We start from the raw sequence: 17,699 nt of genomic DNA, 5'->3' as shown, positions 1-17,699 counted from the left end.
ATATAATTACAACAGTATAATGCTTGGATTTTTAAATTTTGTGGCACGAAAGATGGAAGCCATTTCCCAACAGATGAAAGTGAGCGAATTGATTCTCAGCGCACCATTACTAACGTCTTCGCAGCCGAGGATTGCAGACATTATCGTGAATATGTGCTTTCAGTCATGGAATGCTGCTGCTTAAGGACCGCTATGTCCGAACATGTGTTCGAGGATATGTCGAATATGTGCACAATTACGCCTATTGATTACTAGTTTTGTGAATGTTTCCCTGTTGCCAATATCCAAAGCACCGTCCAAACAAAATGTGATACGTAGAATATGTTTTAATTCTGCATATGATTTTGTCTTCCCCGAACTGTCAAAATAACAGATTATGTACTTTGCATCATCATGACAGCGCTTGTAAATAGTTGCCCTGATATTTACAAGAAGTAAAATTAAATTAGACGCTCTTGTGATGAGGTGTACTTGTATACAGGAGGAGGCAATGAACTATTGAATGCGACTTTTCGTTGTCAAACAACAGAAATAATATCAAGATTATGATCGTAATAAATGGATCACCATGTTTTGAGAAAACAACTAAAAGAGACCTCATATTGTTCTGGTAAGCGAATCTGCAATACACCTTTTGTCTTTGAGCATTAATCCAAATTTTAATAGTGAATAATGTCTATATTTGTCTCAAAATGTATTCGCCTTGCATGCAATATTATTTGTTAGAAAGTAAACAGGTCGATGGAATGTGTCGAATGCGTATATATGTGTAAAAAAAACTCAGTCACAGTGTACAGCAATAATCATTTATTTACTTCGTAATCCTAAATAGCAACACCTGAACTTGAGCATTCCGTATACAAATTATCAATAATACATATAATTAAAATAAAGGATCAAACATGTCAGAAAATTATCCAGTTGTGTCATACGAAGTCATTATTAACGGTTTTTCTGTTAATCCAAGCGAACTCCATTGTATGAGATTGGTGCAACGTAGAGCGTTCAATTTAATACTATAATTATTGCAAAGCTCACAAGCGAAAAGGGTGAAAATAAACCCTATTGTATATACCTGCGCTTCAATATTGAACGTTATAACTTATTTGATAACACACTCAATCGATTTATTTTTACAGTTTTTTGGCTTTGGTTGGCTAATCTTTCCGGCAGATAAGGCTGTTACCATCCATGACTTCCGTGTGGATTGTGTACACTTGCACAGATGGTCTGTCCAGTTCAAACGAACCCATTACGGGAAAACTGGCGGGAATTATGCGACTGGTTGAAGAGACTTCACATATGATCTAAACCCCACTGATGTTCTCCTCTTTTGTTTTCCTCCTAGTGAGTTAATTTAAAGCACCGTACGGTACAGTACATTTCAACGCACTTCTTGAAAATTAACATTACGCAGTATCCAAGTTCCAGCTCCCTTGACTATGAAATGAAAATCGCTTATTGTCACGAGTAGGCTTCAATGAAGTTACTGTAAAAAGCCCCTAGTCGCCACATTCCGGCGCCTGTCCGGGGAGACTGGTACGGGAATCGAACCGTGCTGCTGGCCTGCTTTAAAAGCCAGCGATTTAGCCTGGTGAGCTAAACCAGCCACTAAATTATATACCTCCGTTTCGGGAGCGGATTAAACTCTTAATATATGCCATTGTCTGTTACGACACTCGCGTAAATTCACCACTGCATTTTGTATATTGTTGTCACTTTACTACTGATGTGCTGATGTGAAATTGACAAATATGTCATTATTTGCTCTTTGGCAAACCACTATGAAACTTTAAACATAACGTAACACTAAAGGAACCAAGTTTGCCTGTCAGAATAGTTATATATTCTCTCATAACTCTTGATTTTGAAGAGTAGCGCATTCAAAATCAATTCGCCCAATGAATAACCCACAAGCCAGGCGTAGTCACTGCAGAAAGCCATTCTAGTGCATATAAGATATTTTTAGCTTTTTAAGCAACAGCATCCAGACAAGAAAGGTCACCTCCATACTCTCTTCCCATCAAATTGTTAATTTGGTTTGTTGTAACCAGCCATTTTCGGATAGCGTAGATGGTTTGTTAACATATCGCTGCATAGACACTTCTCTTCCTTACTTTTCCAGCTGTTTTATTAGATAAATAAAGTGGTTTCAGAGAATTCAGACTAACTACTTATTAAGACGCAGCTGACCATAATATGTTTAATTGGATTGAACTTTAGGAGGCACACTCAGCAATTCCCTTGTCATTTTCCTGGAAAGTACCCCCTCCCCACCCCGCCTGTGCTAAAACGAAATGTTCGCATGTATTTTTTCACAAGAACTGTAGATTTACCACAATAACGTTTTAAGCTAATATGGTGATGAAGTGCACCATCCATTGAGTTAAGTAAAAAAAAACACCGCAGATGAACTTGTTAAGTTGAACAGCATCTTTCGTGAATTGCAGAGCTCCTTTTATATGGTGGGAAGATTCGACTCAGATCCCATCTGAAAGTAAAAGAATATTCGTGAAATACAATATAAAAAATAGGTATTAAATTATTGTAATTTGCAATCGAAATTAGCAGAAACATTATTTTCTTGCAACTTTCATATATTTGCAGTATTCTCAAACGGTCAGCATTAGATGTCCAGCTTATCGTACAGTCTACCTATTCGCTAAGAAATATCGGAAATCGGAGCGAGAATTGCGTAGCCTGAATCACACTTTAATTGGATGATGGCTCATGATTTTTCTTAACAGCATTTCCACGGACTGTCTACATATCGCTTGGTGTCTTAACTATCCCGAAATCGACGGACCACTGTTCTTACCATATATACAGTACTTGAAGTCCAAAGCCTTATGGGTGGGGAAACCTAAAAAAATTATTCAATGTGGGAAGACTTCTCAGATGAGTCCCAAGTGGGTCATCTCTAATACTGACACTGAAAACCACGAACCCATTGAACCTAATGACATATTTTTGTCGCATTCCCTCTCATTCCTTTAAATGCTACGAAATGGAGACTCGGTCTCCTCAATATCTTGCTGATAATAGCACCCCAATCTCTGTCACCAGGCTGCTGAGATGTTCGTTGGCCTCAATGGCGAGGAGACAAATGCTTTAAGCAAGTTTCCATGTGATGTCTCTGCTAGACTCTCTCACTTTGCAATGCATGTTTACCCCCATCCTGAAATAACTTTGCAATAAAGGCCAAAATATTGTTTTATTTCAATTAGCTACTGCTATAATGTTCTACTTTTCAGTGCCACATGATCGAGGGAACACAGATTCTGCTGGCGTCAACATTTCCCAATTGCTCTCTTTTTCATTTCTCACGGAAATAAGGGGCACTGTGGGCAGGAGTCCAGCGCAGGGTGAGAGAATTGGCGATTGCATCATTTTTTACTCGATGCTGGTGCAACGCCATTCCGCCATTCTCTCAACCGGCGAGAACGGTGTCATCATGAACGATGCCAAGCCACCCAGAGAGTCGCCCGAGGGGGAAAGCTCCGCGATTCTCAGAGGTTCAGTGTATTCTGCGGCCCGGATTGGCCGAAGTTCCAACGGCATCAATTCAGGTCACGCCGGCGCCGTTCAGATCTGCAAATGAAAATCGGCAGTCAGTCTTGCTGTCTAACCGTACGGGAGAGAAGGTGAGCGGCCGCTGTTTTGGGGTTCCTGAATCTCGCGGGACGGCCACGGTCAGGGCTGGGGGAGAGGGGGCGAGAGGGGTGCCTCCATGTTCTGGGGGAGCCTCCATGTTGGGGGTGCGCCTGCATGTTGGGGGGCGGTTTCATGTTCTGCGGGAGGATGGGGGGGCGGTTTGGAGGGGTAGTCCATGTTCCGGGGTGGCTCCATGTTAGGACGTCGATGTTCAGGTAGGGGCTCCATAGTCGGGGGAGTGGAAGGAGAGGTTTAGGGAGGGGGCCTCCATGTTACGGGGGTCTCCATGTTCGGTGGGGGCCTCCATGTTCGGGCGGGCCTTCATATTCGGGAGATGTGGTCTCATTGTTCGTGGCGGTTGTGGGGGGGGGGGGTGTGGAGAGTAAGCCTCCATGTTCGTGGGTGCGAGGGGACGACATGCCAGCTGGTCTGCAATGGCTGTTTGGTGCCAAAGTCACGGCACCAGTACGGAGCCAAGCCTGATGGGCACCGGCCCCGGGCGCCCGCTGCCCTCAAGGCTGCGAGGGGTCCCCTATCAGGGCACAGCCATCCAACTATGGCGCTATCAGTAGGATGGGCAAAACTGGACGGAGCACTGATGTCTGGGGGCAAACATGGCTGTGGCGCAATCAGCCAACCTTGGCTGACATGCAGCCGATGGCACCTGGCTGCCGAGGGGGTCATGCGCCATACGTAAACATGTTGTATACCCCCCAACTGCGGTAGATCATGATGGTTGGACACCAGCCAGCAATTGCGGCTGCCATGGCGTTAGCCGTTGCCCTACATTTGGCCCTGTGGCAGCGACGGCGCAGGCGGCTCCGAGGGGCTGTGGCAGCGGCGTCTACAGCAGAGGACGGGCTGCTGCAGAGTAACAGGCCAAGTTGCATCCGAACAGGCTGCTAGCCCACCGCCCGACGGGCGAAGTAGGAGGGGGAGGCGGACGACGACCAGGACAACGTGGGAAGCACAGGACGAGGATACCGATGTGGATGAGCAGCAGGGGGAGGAGAAGGAGCAGCTGGCAAGGTGCCTGAGGCGCCCCTTGTGGCGACATGTCTACCGGTGCCGCAGGTCAATCGAGGAGCTGCCGTTCAGGACATACAGGAGGAGACTCAGGGTGGGTCGGGAAACGGTTGCCCAAATCTGCCACCTGATGGCACATGTGGCACCACGAGGCATTCGGGGAGGACATGCTCTCCCGCTGGCCGTCACGGTTCCAGTGACTCTTAACATTTATGCAACACGTTCGTTCCAGTCGCCGAATAGGGACCGATCCTGCATGTCCCAGCCATCGGCGCACCGGTACTTTCACACAGTGACTTGCGCACGGTATGATATCACGGATCGGTATATACTGTTCCCAATAGACTGCCCCGCTGCACCACAGACACCTGGCGCTGCCAGTATTGGAGGCCCGCTGTGGTGTCGACAAGAGTCTGAATATTTCAGCAGCCCTGGAGCTCAGGGTGTGGGCCAACCCTGTCTGGGACGGCGCCGCCTCTCTCTGGGTTTGTGTCAAACCATCCAGCAGCTGGGCGAGGCTGCCGATGCTATCCACGATGGCCTGCTGAGACTGAGCCATTACCTGGGCACTGCCGCCGATGCTATCAGCAACAGCCTGCTAATACTTGGCCACACTCTGTAGGGTGGCTGAGATGTGCAGCTGGCTCTGGCACACTACTGCCTAGGAGGGGGCAGCCCTCTTTTGAGCTGTGAATGACGCATGCACATGATGCCCCACGTCTTGCATAACTTGACCCATGGCCGAAACTGTTCCACCCGTTGCCTCCACCTCGGACGCCACCAGTGCGATATCTGCCTGGTTTGCAGCCATGAACGGCACTAGTACCTGCTCCTCGACGTGGATGGACTCCTCTAAATGCGTCTGCAGCTGCTGGAAGCTTTCTTTCATTCCATTGGCTACTCCGTGGGTGTCTAACTGCACAGGGACAATGGGTGAGTCTGGAAAGTAAGTTACCTGAGAAGCGTTTCGGCTTGGTGTTGGGGTTCCCTCACGCCGTTCGTCCTCTTGGCTGCTTCTACCTCAACCTGCTGTCCCAATCTGACTGTGTTGTGTGCACCAGTCTGTGTCCCAGTCAGAAGCCTCATCACTAAAATGTCAACCAAGGTGCGAATCTCTGTAATGGTGGAGAGTGTGGGTGTCAGCAGTGAGGCCAAGTCTATGTCCTCATCGGACACAAAGTCAGGGGCCCTCTGCGTCAAACCCTGGACCGATTTTCTTTCTGTCGCACCCATGCGAGGAGCACTCTCCGGACTCTCCATCGACTGTTTGGCCATGCTCTGTGTGTCACTGTCCTGACTTTGCTGATGTTTGCTGATGATACGAAGTTAGGTGGTCAGGCAGGTAGTGCTGAGGAAGTGGGGAGGCTGCAGAAGGATCTAGACAGTTTGGGAGAGTGGTGCAGGAAATGGCTGATGCATTTCAACGTGAGAAAATGTGAGGTCTTGCACTTTGGAAAAAAGAATCCAAGCATAGACTACTTTCTAAACGGTGAGAAAATTCATAATGCCAAAGTACAAAGGGATCTGGGAGTGCTAGTCGAGGATTCCCTAAAGGTAAACATGCAGGTTGAATCCGTGATTAAGAAAGCGAATGCTATGTTGTCATTTATCTCAAGAGGGTTGGAATATAAAAGCAGCGATGTGCTACTGAGCCTTTATAAGGCTCTGGTTAGGCCCCATTTGGAGTACTGTGTCCAGTTTTGGGCCCCACATCTCAGGAAGGACATACTGGCACTGGAGCGTGTCCAGCGGAGATTCACACGGATGATCCTTGGAATGGCGGGTCTAGCATATGAGGAACGGCTGGCGTTCCTGGGATTGTATTCATTGGAGTTCAGAAGGTTAAGGGGAGATCTAATAGAAACTTACAAGATAATACATGGCTTAGAAAGGATGGACGCAAAGAAACTGTTTCCGTTAGGCGAGGAGTCGTGGACCCGTGGGCACAGCCTTAGAATTAAAGGGGGTAAATTCAAAACAAAAATGCGGAGACATTTCTTCAGCCAGAGAGTGGTGGGCCTGTGGAATTCATTGCCGCAGAGTGCAGTGGAGGCCGGGACGCTAAATGGCTTCAAGGCAGAGATAGATAAATTCTTGATGTCGCGAGTAATTAAGGGCTATGGGGAGAATGCTGGGAGGTGGAGTTGAAATGCCCATCAGCCATGATTGAATGGCGGAGTGGACTCGATGGGCCGAATGGCCTTACTTCCACTCCTATGTCTTATGGTCTTATGGTCTTATGGTCTTATGGACTTGCCGTCCTCAGTCCGTCACTCTCCTGGCTGTTGCGTGCGTCAATGTTCAGCATCTCCGTTCCCTGGCTGTCTCTTGCCTGGATGTCTGTCCTCTGTTCATCACTGTCCTGGAACTCATCTTCTCTACGTCCCAGTCCATGGTTCCAATGATGGAGGAGGAATTCCTTGCCATCTGTTCTCCCTGCCGTGACATGCGCCCTGGGGGCATCGTGACGTGGCATTGGTCGTGGGTTGGGAGCGCCAGATGGCCTGGGACGATCGGTGGCAGTTCCTGGAAGACAGAAAAAGGCATGTATCGTTGGACACGTGGACTGGGGCGAGATGGTGGTGTGTGTGATCATGGGGTGAGGGTGTTTAATGGTTTGATGGGTGACGGGGTGGTGGGTGTGTGGGGTGAGGGGATTCAGTTGAATGGGGATCGGATGAGGGGTTGGAGTGTGGGGGGGGGGTACGTGGTGAGGGTGGAGGGTGTGTGGGGTAATGGTGGGTGGGGATGTAGTCGGCAGGGAATGGGGTGACGGTGGGGTAGCCTGGCAGGGGAATACCACTTGCTGGTGCATCTCCGGTCTGGAAGAGGGCAACCACCCGGTCCCCGGCTCCGCCAATAAGGTCATGTACCTTTGGCTCGTGTACTGTGAGGGGTGCAGTACCCCTCTCTGTGGTTGTGGGCGGTCTTCTCCTGGAGGGGGAACATCATAAGAGTTTTTCGGTCCGCAGTATCCCACGCAGCTGTTGGCACTCGGCCACGGCAGCTCACAGGGGAGTACGCAGCCCATGCGGGTCAGTTGGGGATTTGGCACCCCTCCTGGGAGGGGGAGTTACTGTCACATGTATGGGTGATAGTGTTTGGGTGGTTCCAGGGGCGCATGTCGGTGTACTCACCCTGGCTGCCCTCCTCAGGTTGTGAATCTTCTTGCGGCACAGTTCACCCTTCTGTGGGGTGTGTTACACCGGGCTTACGACATTACCCCCCTCACGGCAATTCTTACGGACTGTGCTGGCAGGTTGCCGGTGGCAACATTTACGGCACAGGATCACCCTAGTCTTCTCGACCGCATCTAGCAGCATCGCAAGTTCAAAGTCCCTAAACCTCGGAGTGGGATGGCGGAGGGCATACATTTTGCCAGTCTCGGGGTTGTGCGCCGCTCGTTCTCATTTTGGGCGCAATACACCCACAGGGAGACTAAATCTCTAAGCCAGAGTGAAAAAGGGAGTGTTTCACTCCGTCGTCGGAGGCCGCTCCCTGCCCCCTATTCTCCTACCCCCGGGGGGGGGGGGGGCTAGGAGCGGCGCCACTTCATTTACGCGCAACGGGTCTTGAAGTCGCGTAAAAGCGGCGACGCATAAATTACGCGGCCGGCGGCGCATAAATGACATCTCCCGCACTTGCACAGGTTGACCGGCGCCAACCCGCGCATGCGCACTGCCGTCCCGGCGGCTGCCCCACAAGAAGATGTCAGATTGATCTTGCGGGTTCGCCGGAGGAAAGGAGGTTTTCCTTCAGAGACGCCGGCCTGCCGATCGGTGGGCACCGATCGTGGGCTAGACCCCTTTTTGAGCCCCACCCACCCCAGTGCAGGATCCCACCCTCCCCACCCCCCACAGGCCGCCCCCCCCAGCGTTCCCGCACTGTTCCCGCCGGCACCGACCAGGTGTGGAAGGCACTGGCGGGAACGCGTCGTGTCGGGCAGGCCGCTCGGCCCATCCAGGTTAGGGAATCGCCAGTCACCCATTACAAACTGCGAGCGGCGATTCTCCAAATTGCCAGGAGTGAATCTCGCCGCGCCGGTTTGGTGGGGGGGAGGGAGAATCGCGTGGCGGGACTCGCTAGGCGCCCCAGCGGTTTTCCAACCTGGAGTGGGGGCAGGGGGAGAATTACGCCCTTTATGTGGCGCGCCGCCATGTCATGAAGGCGTCGCGTGAATGGAGCTGGTCTGGTACCATGATACTCCCACGCTTCTCGCTGCAACCGTGCTAGCCCCTGTTGCGCGCCAGAATTAGTCCTCGGGGCGGCCGATTTACACCATCATTAAACGTGGTGGCATTTACAATGGCGTGGACATTCTTTCGCGGTATTAGAGATTCATGCATTGTATACCGACAACCAACCTGTTAAATACTGAAGGCTTTCTTTAACTAATGGAAGTCAGTTTGATCGAGCGCAATTTTTCCAAAGCACTTAACTGGAGAATGGTGAGTGAAGTTATTCAGAAGAGCCTGTTAAGAGTAACTATTCTGCATCTGTTCGTTTTAATGAACTGACTGAGAGGGGATGTGGGTGACAACAAGATATGTGAGTTGAGGTCTGGAGATAGCATGTATGTGAGAATGTAGTCGAGTGTTTGGTGTGTTTCCGCATCAGCTTTTTGTGACTAGACTGTTGCAGCTCGGGCATTCAAGAATGGATTTGGTAGAGATCAAAAAATGCAATAATTAAAGTTCACAGATAATCTACAGGTGAGGACTGTCGCCCAGTAAAATTTCCATTTCACAGAGCTAGTACAAGTATGATGGTCCGAATTGTTTCCCATGTGATATGCATGTCTGTGTTTGTTTTTTAGTTCCTTTACGGAGATGCTTGGAAGTTCCTTTGTGAAGATGTGTTGAGAAGGTCCGGACTGCATTTTTTACTTTAGAAGAATGATTGGCAACGACACAGAAAGGTAATGTTCCGAGGGAGCTTGCCAGGTTAGATGCTGAGCGGATATCTGTCCTCGCTGGGTTAATCAAAAATTAACGTAGCAAAGTTTAAAGTAAAAAAGGGCTGTCCAATTTAATAGTGGAAGTTGGAGTATTCCCTTCTCTTCTATGATCATTGATCTTTGAAAATAGGTTCCGCAAAGAGAAGTGAAACCTGGAAGGTTGACTGTCCAGCAGGCAACTCTTCATGCTCTCTGAGTTGAATTATAATGGAGAACACTGGGACTGCACCGTTTCACATCAATGAAGTAACAATCTAAAGCAGTGGTTGATTGAAAATTGAATACAATAAGATACAGATGTTGCATATCTTATTGAGTTTCGGCACATTTTGAAACTGAGCAGATCACGACTCAAACGTGCAGGTGTGCATGCTTATTCATTAACTTAAACGGACTGTTTGGAGAAGAAAATCCTTAACAAGATTGCAAACATAACCGGCGCTTCCGTGTGATAATTAAAAGGAGCCATGTTTAATTTACCAGATTTTTCGTCCCGTTCGTCTGTCGGTGGAAATTGAACAGTGAAATCAGCTGCTGCTAATCAAGTGCAAACGTGATTTATTTTTAACTTTTAAGAGTACATATGAATCAAAATATCCATTTGACGTAATTGCGGTCTAACTTAGAAACCATAGGTTATTCATCAGAGAACAATATCTTCCACTTTCCCACGCTCCTCGCTGCAACCGTGCTGGCGCCTTTTGCGCGCCAGAATTAGTCCTCGGGGCGGCCGATTTACAGCATCATAAAACGTGATGGTATTTACAATGGCGTGGACATTCTTTCGCGGTATTAGAGATTCATACATCAAGTGTGATGCAGGGTTCCAACCAACAGTAAATGCACCCATTCAAATTCATTTATGTTTTTTTTCCTATGACATACACAATCAGTCGCCAAAGAATTGCAAATTATTTTCAAATTTCCCTGTTATACCTATCAGTGCTAATATTGACGAATGAAACATAAATTAATATTTTTTATCCTATATTGATCAACTTTATCCCAGCAAAGATATATTTTGTTGTTTCCACTATTGTCCCGGCAACTCTCGACAATCATTTTCTTACTTTCTATCCAATAAGTTCTTGCGCTTATCGTTTGTTTGAAATACTGTCTGGAAAAATAACACTGGCAAAATAACAAAGTAATTTAAGTAAATCGATTCATCACTTTTATCAAGATTAAACGTATGCAGAATCATAGGAGAAAAAATGTTATGATGATTTTCTTTTCTCTTGAATTGCCAGGATTTAAAATGTTTTAACGTTATGCACCCTTATTCTTTGTTATCCAGATACCGTGGAAAGTTGACTCCAGCAGCACGAGTAAGGGATTTCCCATTCGAACAGTTAAAAGTCCATAGCTGTTAACTGTTATATTGGGTGATATTGAGGCCCAGGTCTGCAAGATTAGTTAATACAGAGTTTTGTCGGAAGCTAATGCTTGGAAACTTCACAATTTGTGTACAACTACTTCAAACAACAATTGGGATTCTACTTTAGAGAATTAATGCAACCAAGGAATTGTAGGTATCGGATACTTCTTCGGGTGGAAGTGAATTGCAGATGATTTGCGCTCACCCTGTCAGCGAACATTAATAAACGATTCCCTAACATTTGCAAAGCACATTTGTCGAGGATTACGAATGTTTTGAAGTCTTCAGCTGTGAAACTCACCTAAAACACTTATCTCGGTTTGATGTGATCCAGTAGCTGTCTATTGTAGCGTGTTGTTTCTCAACATTGTGGTTATTTTCACAGCAGACTATTAAAAGTTACTCAAACCAGAAGGAGATCACTGAAACAATGTAGACAGCTGGGTATGTGTGGAAGCTGTGAATTGCAAAGCCAGTTTGAAAGATAAATTATTGAATAGTTAACCTCTCAAATAACTAAAGGGGTATACACTGCTTCTCTCCTCAGAATTGATAGGATCAGCTTCCTGCACTGCTCAAAGCCAGCAAGTGTACTGAACAGGTGCGTTTTAAGGTAGGGATGATTCCATTTCCTCCGTCTGAACTGCTCACCAGCTTCCAGACAGGGATCTCTCTTCTGCGGGCTCTGTAATGGTGTTCTATTTAATTTGCCGGACTCTGGTTAGGGTATTTTTAATTAAGATGTCTTTAGTGAGGTCGTTTTAATTCGGGGTCCATGGTGAATTTCTATAATTAGTGATTCACTAGTTGGCGGGCAGACGGTTTGCCTGGTAGGGTTGTGTTGTGCATTGAAAGGGGGAGAGAGAAGCCCTCTGATGGTCCCTGGTGGCAACTACCATAAAGGGCTACCCATTGGCTCACCGCGAGGCCCTTCGCCTCAGTGCCATGCTTAGCAAGGCCCACACCAATTCTCGACCTCGTGATCCAGGCCCAGCGAACTGGAAAATCCTAGGGCCTGGAGAATATAGTTCATGGCCCGTTAATAGGTTCGAAACGGTTCGCGATGATCCAGCTGCATCCTTCCCCTGGTGAGCTGGGTGAATTTTGGTTCCTAAGCTAGCAGGGAACCAGAGCTTCCATTTTCAGCCCAACGCTGGATTCTTCACCGCAGTTGGTAACGGAGATCCCGATGAATTCAACCCATGATTTCACAAAACGTCTTACCAGCTCCTAATCTAAATACTACTCATTATCATTACAATTTAATTGGGTAATTCCATTGTTATATGCACTGATGCAAGCCTACTATTTTTCGTTGTGTTTAGTCATGTTACAATTAAAGAAAACCGATGAAGCTTTGTACTCAGCTGTATGGTACTCAACTTATCTACCTTGAGATCCATCTTCGAAAACTTAAACCGCAGCTATTATCTATTTATATCCCACTGTAAGTGTTTTCTTCTTTATGCCAATGAACTCAGTAGTAGCGGTCAACTTGGAGATATGTATTACAATTGCGTTCTCTCCATCATTAGTAAATATAGCGGACATTTTAGAGGGTCCACAGGTAGTTGTCCGATAACATGAATCGTTTCCTTCTGAGAAGAGCACATGCACAAATAGCCTTCACTTTACATGTTCACACCTGACGTATCACCTCACAAGTCACTGATTTTGTTTTTCTATTTCCATGAACAGGACTTTAAAATAATGCCCCTTGCGCTTTTATGAATTAATTTTGGAACGCATTGAATCTTCATTGGAGACATGATGTTCGTTAAATATTCATTGCTACACTCTCATTTGTAGAGTCATTAATTTATTGATATAATGATGATGCAGGCTGATTAAACCTTACTGTTGAGTCAATTGAAGTTTAGTCGATTATTCAAATACCAAGGTCCTCCCTCGATATCCTTGACTAATATTTATGCCCTGTGAAAACTAAGGCAGCTGGTAGAGCCCATAGTTAATTTTGATGGCCACGGTGCCACAGTGGTAGCAGTGCTCCTAGGGAGTCGAGTTCTATCCCGGCTCAGGTAATTGCCTGTGTGGAGCTTGCACTTTTTCCTTGTGACTGCCCAGGTTTCCTCCGTGTGCTCCCGTTTCTCGCCACAGTCCAAAGTTGTGCAGGGTACATGTATTAGCAATGCTTAATTGTCTTTTAGTGTCCACAACGTTAGGTGATATTACTGGATTACGTGGCGTAGGGTGTGGGGCTAGGTAGAGTATTATTTCAAAGGGGCGGTGCAGAGTTAATGGGCCGAAATGACTATTACTACTCTGCGGAGATTATATGGCTCTACAATTAATAAATTAAACCATCTGGAATTGAAACCTTTTTGCAGCAATGGTAAACATGGGAAACATCCTCGAATGAAATGAAACCCCTTCTGTTTCACTACACCCTTGAAGTAAGGTGACATTCCATACTGTGCTTGCATTTTCTAGGTAGACAGTCAGGCTCACCACAATCCGCGTGTTGAAAGCCTTATGAAAAGGCCGAGCCAACCACTTAGCTGTACCAAACTCCTAGAAACCATATACAAATGCATTAAATTATACCCAACAACGGAGCCCAACGCGACAGCGATAAGTATGATGGAATCCCGAGCTCTGACTATCGAGCCACGTCATCCTCACCTACGGCTGAGACATTCTTCAAATATTCAGAAATGTGCCCGACAGAAATTTCACACAGCAGCCTGAAATGTCACATTCAACAAATTCTGTCACAGCATCTGTCCAAACCAAAACCTTCACGATATCTGGCTGTGGTCTTTGGATATGGAGGGTAGAGCCACAAGCGGTGGACGCATAATTGCAAACAATTGCTCTGGGAAGTGTCAATATTGACTCTGTACCCCAATATGGCTCATGACATCAGGTCAAACACGGGCAAGCAAACTACCGGCTGATTATTATCCACTCATCTAACTTCCTGCAACGACCTCGCAGATGAATCAGAACTCTTCTATGAGGAAAATCTAGAATAACATATACTGAGGCTCGTACAAGTATCGAATGCACGCTGGGTTGGATGGGAGTGATTACGTATCTAACACGAAGGGTGCATCGACAAAATCACTGCAAGCCGAGCCGATTGTCTGCGTCACTGGTCGACTTTGGCTTTGCTAGGTGTCGAGGGAAAAACAGAAGGGAATAAACAAGTTGAAATATTCGATGAAAAATAGCCCATTTGCCATTCATGCGCCAACAGCAATACTTCTGAAGTGACCACGACGCTGTCCTTTTGAAGATGATGCCCTGTTTTCACAATACATGCTCCCGTCATTGGGTTCTGAGGCAACAAGAAAACTGAATTGGAGAGAGTTAGAACATACCGGCCAACATAATTCTGGGCACCTATTTTTCAACACTTTCAGCATAATTGTCTCAATCATAATCTGCAAACTAATAATCCAAAGCGACACAAACTCTACTACAAACAGAATCTTATCCATTAACAATGAACAATGCACGAGAGCATAGCTTAACAACTGCCGAAACAAGCCTATCTGAAGGATGATTTCACATTCCGTGTTCTACAATTCAACAATGCTTGCTTTCCAAGCAGAATTAGTACACGGTGATATATATCAGTGTGCAATCGAGCAGAGAATTAATCTGATCCTGGCTCTGCATGCATGACTCATCCAGTGTTGAATGGTGGTGAATAATTAAACAAGTCAGGAGGCTCAATGACGAGTGTCAGAGAGAATGTCAGGAGAAAAATCAGACATTGATAAAGGAGGTGTCAACCTGGTGAAGCTATAACACAGGACCCCGTGTGCGACAAACAGCAAAAGCAGCAAGTAATACACAGAGCTAAGCGATTAATCAATGAAAGTAACAGATCTAAGATATGTAGTCCTGCTGTGAATGGTGGTGGACAATTGAAAAGCTCACTGGAAGAGGAGGCTCCACATATAACGCCAACCTCAATGATGGAGGAGCCCGGCACTTAAGTGCAAAATACAAGGCTGAGGCATTCGCAACTATCTTCGGCCAGTAGTGTCAAGTGGGTGATTCATCTGGGTCTCTTCCGACGGTCCTCAGCTTCACAGAAGTCATTCTACAGCCAATACGATTCACCCCATGTGATATCAAGAAACGGCCCAAGGCACTGGATGCAGCTAAGTGTCCAGGTGCTGACTACATTCCGACAATAGTACTGGAGACATGTGCTTCAGAACTCGCTGAAACCCTAGCCAAGCTGTTCCAGTAAATACAACACTGTCATCTACCCGGAAATGTGGAATCGTGCCCGGGGATGTCTTTTTATCAAGAAACAGGACAATCACAACCCAACCAATTTCTGCCCTATAAGTCTACTCTCCATCAGCAGCAAAGTGATGCAAGATAGTCAAGAACAGTACTATAAAGTGGCAATTACTTGGCAATAACCTGCTCATGAACGCATAATTTGCATTTCACCAGGCTCATTCCGCTCCGTTCCGACCTCATGCCAGCATTAGTTAAAACAAGGAAACAAGCGCTAAATACAAGAGTCCGGCTGAGGGTGACTGCCTTGCCAACAGGGCAGCATTTCACCGAGTGTGACACAAAGGAGCCCTAGCTAAACTGCTGTCAATGGAAATCAGGTGTACAACCCTCTGAACAAAGCTTGTGGTGGTTGGAGGTCAATCATCTCAGCCCCACGGCGTCACCCGCAGGAGTTCCACAGAGTAGTGTTCTCGGCCCAAGCATCTTCAGCTGCTTCATCAATAACATCAAATCAATCGCAACGTTTGAAGTTGGGACATTAGACGATAATCCGCAGCACCATTCACTACTCCTCAGACAATGAAGCAGCCAAAGCCCAAATGTAGCAAGTCCTGCACAATATCCAATCTTGGGCTGACAAGTGGCATCTGACATTCGCACCAAACATGCCATACAATCACCATCTTCAACAAGGGAGGATCTAAACATTGTCCTTCACATCTAATGGCATTACTATTCCTGGATCCTCCACAAACAACAAACTGAGGGTCGCCATTGAACAGAAACTGAACTGGACTAGTAATATTAACACTGTGGCTACCAGGGCTAGTTAATGGATAGGAATCCTCCAGCGATTAACTTACCTCCTGACCCTCCAAACTCTCGGCGGGATTCTCCAATTCCCTGCACCGAAATCGCGTGTGGTGAATGGGCGTGAAACCCGAGATTGTTTCCAAAGACGCTCCCGAGATTCTCCGGTCTATGCGGTGCGGTTAAGGGGCCATTGAAAAGAGTACGGCGATTCTCTAGCATTAACTGACCGAGTTCCCAAAGGCGTGGTTCTCTCATGGACCCACCCTTCGGCAAAACGGCGTTGCGGCTGCGAACTCATTCCATGGCCAGCCTGGTTTGGGCGAAGGGAACCTTCTCCAGGTGGAGGGCTTCAGGGCGGCAGACTACTAAATAGGGGCCTGCGATCCGCTGGTGTCCGCGATCGGGGGGGGGGGGGGGGGGTTGTCTAGGATTTCGGTGCTGGCATTTCACGCGGGGTGGCTGACGCAGGATGCAGCCTTGCACGGCCACCGACCGGAAGTGCAGGGCACCATATCGGCAGGTGACGCCGAGAAGGACTCTCCGGCACCTTGCTAGCCCCCTTCAGGTAAGTGAATCACTCCGGACCCTCTTCAGGGAAGTCCAGAGTAAATCACCCGCGCTTTTTTGCGGGCGTGGGGACAATAGATAATACCACCCCCTGACAACGATCTAAAGCGCAGAAATCCTGTGCAATGGCATACTCTCCACTTGCCTGGATGAATGCAGATCCAAAAAATACCAGATGCGCGATAGCATCCAGGGCAATGCAGCCTGGTTGATTGTCCCTCCATCCACAAACATTTAAATCCTGCACACCGACGAACAGTAGCAACCATGTGCATTATCTGCCAGGTAAACTACAGTAATTCACCAAGGTTTCTTAGACTTCTCATTCCAAACCCACGACCACTCCACGTAGATTGATTGATTTGTTTGTTATCACGTGTTACCTTGGTTCAGGGAAACGTGCGATTCTACATACAGTCCAGACATATTGTTCCATACATGAAAGAAATAAGGACATACATCATTATACAATGAAAATACATAGACACAGGCATCGGGAGAATCATACGAAGTGCATACTACTCTGGGGCGGCATTCTCCCCTACCCGGCGTGACGGAGGGTCCCGGAGTAGTGGAGTGGCGCCAACCTCTCAGGGGTCTCCCCACCTTTGGGGGCAAGCCCCGCGCCTGAGCGGTTGCCATCAGAAGACCGGCGCAAGAAACCAACGCCCCCGGAAGCGGGGCTGGCCGAAAGGCTTTCGCCGGTCCGGCAGCTGGCCGCTGACGTCACTTGCAGCGCATGCGCGATGTGGGATTCACTTCCGCTTCCGCCATGGTGGAGGCTGTGGCGGCCGCGGAAGAAAATAGTGCAGCCAGGGCACTGGCCCGGAGTCTGAGCCGGGCCCCGCCCTTCAGGACCCTGGAGGACTGCTCGCACAGCTGAGCCTGCCGTTCCAGAGGTGGTTTAAACCTCAGCGGTGGGTGAGGCCTCCCAGCGGCGGGACTTTGGCTCATCCGGGCTGGAGAATCACCGCAGGGGCCTCTACGATCGGAGTGGCGAGATTCTGCCGCCGCCAATTCCCAGGTGGCGGATAATCTCTGGCATGGCGGGGGCGGGATTTTAGGCGCCCCCAGGCG

General features: G+C 47.6%; 1 protein-coding gene across 1 annotated transcript in view; it reads right to left on the bottom strand.

Moving 5' to 3' along the window:
• Positions 1 to 1,335: 1,335 nt before the first annotated feature.
• LOC119976524 (golgin subfamily A member 4-like) overlaps positions 1,336 to 17,699 on the bottom strand; it is a 1,176,663-nt gene continuing 1,160,299 nt past the window's right edge. Inside the window, exons 204-205 of the mRNA XM_038817077.1 lie at positions 10,118 to 10,138; positions 1,336 to 2,491 (exon numbers count right to left, since the gene is read on the bottom strand). Of these exons, the coding sequence (XP_038673005.1) occupies positions 2,481 to 2,491; positions 10,118 to 10,138 (32 nt within the window). The 3' untranslated portion in view covers positions 1,336 to 2,480. The remainder of the gene's footprint in view (positions 2,492 to 10,117; positions 10,139 to 17,699) is intronic.

The sequence above is a fragment of the Scyliorhinus canicula genome, chromosome 13, assembly GCF_902713615.1.
Source record: "Scyliorhinus canicula chromosome 13, sScyCan1.1, whole genome shotgun sequence".
NCBI classification, from domain to species: domain Eukaryota; kingdom Metazoa; phylum Chordata; class Chondrichthyes; order Carcharhiniformes; family Scyliorhinidae; genus Scyliorhinus; species Scyliorhinus canicula.
Note: the sequence above shows the minus strand (reverse complement) of the source record. Positions and strands in the feature narration are given on the sequence as shown.